At 39.1% G+C, this 6,064-nt stretch overlaps 1 protein-coding gene across 1 annotated transcript; it reads left to right on the plus strand.

Moving 5' to 3' along the window:
- dusp11 (dual specificity phosphatase 11 (RNA/RNP complex 1-interacting)) lies at window positions 1-4,869 on the plus strand. The gene is made up of 8 exons (XM_079551787.1): window positions 1-329; window positions 517-592; window positions 676-807; window positions 881-1,004; window positions 1,128-1,235; window positions 1,346-1,421; window positions 1,511-1,642; window positions 4,129-4,869. The coding sequence occupies exons 1-8, from the start codon at window positions 292-294 to the stop codon at window positions 4,547-4,549; spliced, it is 1,107 nt and encodes a 368-aa protein (XP_079407913.1). The 5' UTR covers window positions 1-291; the 3' UTR covers window positions 4,550-4,869.
- Window positions 4,870-6,064: the final 1,195 nt, after the last annotated feature.

Here is a 6,064-nt window from a genome sequence, read left to right on the forward strand (position 1 = left end):
TCGCGACGTCAACAACTCCAGCAACAACTCGATAGATTACAAAGACTGCCATTCTGCTCAGTCAGCTGACAAACAGCTTAACTTTCGTTTTACTTGAAACTGCCTCGTCACTTATCTGCAAAATGGGAAAGCCAGACCTTTGGTTGTGGAAAAAATAAACAAGAGCCAGTCTCTTTTTTCGGCCATTTCCACGTAAACAAGAGTTCGATTTTCTTAACGCTAGCCTCTCAAGCTGCACGTGGAACGTGTTAGTTTCTAAACGTAACTTCATCAAAACTGGACAATACTAAAATGTCTTCAGCACATAAGAAAGGTGGCATACCCGACAGGTATGGAAACTGCATTTCATGGGTTGTATGGCTGTTGATACTTTTTAAGCATCAGGCATGCATTTGAGGGAAATAAAGACAGAACGTGTATTTTCATTGTACTATCGCTCCAAAAGTTTCTGTCGGTAACTACTTTATAGATCAAGGTTCTAAGCCTAATCTATTTATAATATTACTCTTTTTTTAGATGGTTAGATTATCAATCTGTGGGAAAACGCCTTCCGGGAACTCGTTTTATTGCTTTTAAAGTACCACTGAAATCGGTGAGGAGCATCTCATTTTACACGGAATTATGTGAACCTGCTAAAAATCGCTTGATGTCTGATACAAAATTATCATGTTTAAGGCTTTAAACAGAAACCTTTCAAGGTGTGATGTTTTTGGACATTGGGAGCTACTTGATACTTTGAAAAAGGAAAACCAAGAACTCGGATTGATTATTGACCTGACGTTTACTACACGCTATTACAAAGCAGAGGTAAAGTCAAACTATCAGTCTTTCAGTAAATCCTTATTCTGTTGTGAAGTTCAATCATGTGTGAGTTCTACAGGATGTACCAGAGTCCATGCACTGTGTCAAGATATTCACAGCTGGACATGAGATTCCCAAGGATGCAACAATACTGAGCTTTAAGCGGGCTGTCCGACAGTTTCTGCGGGAAAACATTGATAATGGTATAGTATGTGCTGAAAACTTTCTGCATACATTGTTCTTAAAGTAACACCAATCTTGAGATTACGTTGGAGAAGGTGTTTATCTTAGTATATTTTGTATTTAACTATTATTTTCTGTGATAGACAAATTGGTTGGAGTTCATTGTACCCATGGCCTGAATCGCACTGGGTATCTTATCTGTCGGTACCTTATAGATGTAGATGGAGTGGACCCCCTTGAGGCCATAGAATGTGAGTTATAATGCTTATTAATCATTTTCATAACCATTTAAAAATATATATTTCGATCATTATAACTACGTACAAAATCGTTGAATGATTTTTCCAACCCCATTGCTCAGTGTTTAATTCTTCAAGAGGCCATGTCATAGAGAGGGAGAACTATCTGAACGACCTTAAGTCAGGACCCAAGAGGAGGTAAAATACCAATAGATTCACTGTTCCCTAGTAGACTGAGAGAATTTATATTGTATCTATTATGGTGGTTTTCTATTTCTTTTATACAGTAATGAAGGAATTGAAGAGTCTGAGCTGGAGCCAGTAAGAGGCACTTCTACTCATCGTCCTGTTTATTGGGAAGAAAATGCCAGCAGTGTGGATGAAAGGCCATCATTTAGTCATGAATCTCTACGGAACAAGTGAGCACATTCATTTCAGACACTAATAATCATAATGTCATCATACGATGATATCGTCCATCTCTCATTATAAGCATTTTTTAAAGACATTTACATAGCCTATATATAAGCTGCATATTATTTATGTTTGGAAAAATGTGAGATTGCAGGATAAATGGATCTAAACCTGATCTGAACAGAGTCATGGAACACGAACGTTGCAACAGAAATGTGTTAAAACTCGTGCGTAAAAGTCTGAGTGGAGAGTGACTTATTCAGAGCGTCATCTGCCCCTCAATACCAAGGCTCTTATCATTATTGTTATGTTAGCTCATTGTTTGCATTTGCTAAATTTTAATGTTTAAGAAACCGTGGGGGAACGGGACAATATTTAGAGGTTTTGACGATGATATCATACATCGGATCAACCCTAATTTGAATAAAATCAATGTAGTGAACACACATGCCGCTGTAGGCTAAACAAACAAAGGAAGGAGAGTAGCATAAAGTTTACTAGATTTCGCTGAGATTAAATATGAAGGAAGAAACAGCTCACAGCGATTGGGATGAGACTGCATGACTGTCCCACGATTGAATTTGCTCGCGTATTAAATAGTGGTAGTAGATGTTCCCATATTGAAATAATGAGGACAGTCCTGCCACATATCAAGTTTTTGAAACACACACTTTCTAAATGTCCTTCAGGGTCTGAATTGTGGGGATGGTTTCGTAGCCATGGATTCTTTGGTGTACCTTGGTGATTTAAACTATTATTCAAGTGCTGATTATGTTAGTAAACAAGTGTCATTGTTAAACTGATTAAGGCGGAAAAGTAGACTCAAGTGTTAAATAAGGGAATATGTTCTTTCTGATGATGTGGCTGTAGTATTTGGCATGATTGAAATGTCTGAAAATCCATTTGGTGTGTTACCTCGAGATCTTTGGCACAACGGTGACCTAAATTAGACAACTCTTTCAGTTTCAATTTGTTCGATGGTCTGTCAAGTGACTGTACTGCTAGTGGGTGTCATAAGATAATGTTCGAGATATTAACATGGGTTTGAGTGGGTTGTGTTGATTGTGGAAGTGAGTGTTTTGTCCTCCAGTGTACTGTATGTGTGCAGGGTCGCTGATGGTAAACGCTAACTTATAATAAACGCTTGCCATACTAAAGAGACAAAATCCGAGGTACACAAACCAGAGGTAGTTCATTTTCCTTTATTATGCTACACAAGTGGGACACAGGTGTTTCAGCCAGTGCGGTCTTTGTCGGAGCTGTCACAGGTGTCCTTAATATCAAAGAGGCATCACATGAAGGGAAGTCACGTGAGTCTGCAGTCAGGACGACCAAATAAAAATCTTAACATAATTTTCTGAATGATCTCACTGAAGATCATAAATGGCAAGTGATAGGAAACACCAACTAAGCAACAAATACACCAGAGAGTTTTTGTTGTAAAACCAGTTACTGATGGCATCACCAAACTATCCAACCTGTTGACCCAGTGAAGCACTTCTGTCCTACTCTGTTTTACTTAAAGGATCTGTATCATGCTATTTTAGCCATTTGACAGTTAAGTATAGGCATTTATATGATATATTGTTCCTCTACTACTATGGAGCACTCATTTTTGTGATAAATATAAGTGTTTTCTGGAGCTATTTTTCAAACCCGGAAGACAAAACACTTGGCTAACACACACGAGCTAACACGCGTTTTGATAAACTCACCACTCTGGTCCATCGCTGTTTACATTATGGGACTCGCGTTAGTTATTAAAGTTAATCCACTTTGATTCTGGTGAAGGTTCACCAAACATCCAACAGAGACAGTCACAGAAAAACACTATTTTGGTGATAGTCGCCGAATCCCGGAAAGAAATCCAACTTCTGACGAGTGGCCGCTTCTTTAGGACGGTTGAATAAAGTGCTCGTAGCCAAACGCGCTTCTTTTTCTCCGTGACATTATCGTAAAAGAACATGTGTGTCCAGAATAGGTGACAACGAGCTCCATCTTCACAGCTGCAGCGCAAACATGACGTCTGTTCAGACGCTCGGGATTCTTATTATTTTTTTTCTCTTTGTTTCTCTCTTACGACAGAAATAATGAAAAGGCTGTTTTACAAATTAAAATCAGGCCGTAAGGCATTACATTACAGACGCCGAGCACTTCCGTTCCGCTGTGATGACACAACGGAGCAACTCAGTCGTTCACCAGGAGAGGGGGCGGAGCAGCTGCTCAGAGAGCAGGATTCAGGAGGATATCTGAGAACTGCGTGAATTAAGCCAAAAAACACTCTGGGGGTGTTTTTGATAAGGAAATAGCATAACAACATGGCTAAAAGGTCTAAAAAGTCGATTTTGCATGATATAGGACCTTTAAAGAGTTATGCTCTGATGAATGGTGTTCATGTTTTTCCGTACTTGGGTACTAGCTGTGAACCTCAGCAATGTGCATAGGAAAACAACATTGATTTAAATTTCCCCTTTAATATTTTTCACTATAGGAGACGAAAGCACCGCCCGAGTCATACCCGGCATGGAGGCAATAGCCAGTTTGTGGGACCATCTTCTGGTTGTGCAGGCTTACTACCAACACCTGGTGGACCTGCCTTACTTCCGTTTCCTACTGGACCAGGTCTACTACCATTACCGGCCTTTTCCACGGCTCGACAGCCTTTTAACTCTTACCATTGGGGGTCCACCTCTCAACCAAACTATCAGTGGAATGAACCGTCTCACTACAGTAGAGGAGGTAGAGGAAACAGTCACTCGCAACATGCGTTTTCTTCTGCCCCAGGCCCATCACAGTGGACTAACGACTCAGGCAGATATACTTGTGATGCACCTCAAACGTGGGATGGCCCCAAAATGAGACATCAATATAGACAAAATCATAGAGTGAACCAATATGGCTATCCTGCATAAATAAACAGCTGTTTTGATTGAGAGGTATAAACTGACTTAATTTTAAATGTTGTTTTGTACATGCAGTCACAGACTGGTTGTCCTTTAGGGTTGGATTATATGTATTTTTTGTGCAGATTTCAAGACACTTGCTATTTTAACAAGGCTTTCCTTACGAGTCATTTTTACACAGGACAATACAATATTCAGGTCTTTTTTCTTATTTTTTATATTATTTTAGCTCATTAAAGAATGACAGATAGAAATGCTAGGGATTGGTTTTGTAACAGCATGCAATGGTCTGAAGGTAAAAAAAAATGTGTTCTCTTCTCTAAATGTTTCTAATGTGCCTTACGGCAAATCTAATTTTAAATTAAAGTTTTCATCGTTTTCTTTCTGCTGCATATGGGGATTTATTAATCAGTTGATTGGGGCACCAGTTCGAAAGCAATTAATATTAAAAGAGTAAGAATAAAGGGCTGAACTATAGATCTATCTGAAGGATGTGAATTCTTGAGTGAGCCTTTTTCTGAAGCGATAAACAGACATTACCAAAGCAAACTGCTTTATGGGGGTTAATGATGCAATATTTCACAACTTAAAATAAAAAGGCTGTAATTTTTGCACATTTGACACTTAAATGTTGTTAATAAGGAGTTTTAATAAGGATCCATGTATGGATTTTGTTAGAATGGAATTAAGTCGGATATTTAAACTTCCATAGCCCACAACCACAAGGGGGGGCTGTGGTTCTCTTTATGTTGCACACACAGGCTAAATTACTATGAGGAGCTTTATGGAAACAGAAGCTAACTCCAGGGTGTGCTTAGTTGCATATTAATTGCGCATACACAATTGCTTATCAGATTTACATGTTGGATTACATGTGACAAGGACTCGGTCTTAGAAGAACATTGAGACCTGTTTCAGGATTGAGAGATGAACAAACCCTATTCTGGTCTAAAAATAATCTTAGTTACCAAAAGTTAAGGCCCTTTTTGGCGATTTTTTTTGTTTTGCTTAGTTGTCGCATTATTATTTATCCCCACGCCTCACAATAGCATACATAAAAATACATTTGTCTCCGACAAACTACTTAGAATAAAAACGTTATACTTTAGATTCAGTCAGTAAATGGCACTCTGGCACAGCCTCTGAACATCAGCGATATGTTTGCCATCTGCTGGAGCGAAACTGGCACAACCAAAATATATTGTTTTTCCTGCAGCATATAATTGGATGAAGGGAGATTTAGAGTTAAACTTTGTGTCTAGGATTTTAATATTTACAAGTTTTAATTTAGATTCAGTGGCTTTTAGCAGTCTCAATCGCTCATGCTTTTCTGAATTAAGCCCTGCTTTATGCATGTGGAGCAGTGCTCTGAGCTGTCACAGCCTTCAGAGCCCTTCCTGATGCGCTTTGTTGAGACTAAAGTGTCAGTTTTGGTTCTGCTGGAAGATGCATGTAAATCAGGTCTGCAGCTGAGCACAGCTCCAACCTGTGGGCTGGCATTTTAAGAAGGTGGCTCTCTTGTTC

This window comes from Gobius niger, assembly GCF_951799975.1.
Source record: "Gobius niger genome assembly, chromosome: 2".
Classification (NCBI taxonomy): Eukaryota; Metazoa; Chordata; class Actinopteri; order Gobiiformes; family Gobiidae; genus Gobius; species Gobius niger.

Coding starts and splice junctions, on each gene's coding strand:
- dusp11 (XM_079551787.1), top strand. CDS start 292: ATGTCTTCAGCACATAAGAAAGGTGGCATACCCGACAG. Junction 808..880: donor CACGCTATTACAAAGCAGAG/GTAAAGTCAAAC, acceptor TGAGTTCTACAG/GATGTACCAGAGTCCATGCA. Junction 1,643..4,128: donor CATGAATCTCTACGGAACAA/GTGAGCACATTC, acceptor TTTTCACTATAG/GAGACGAAAGCACCGCCCGA.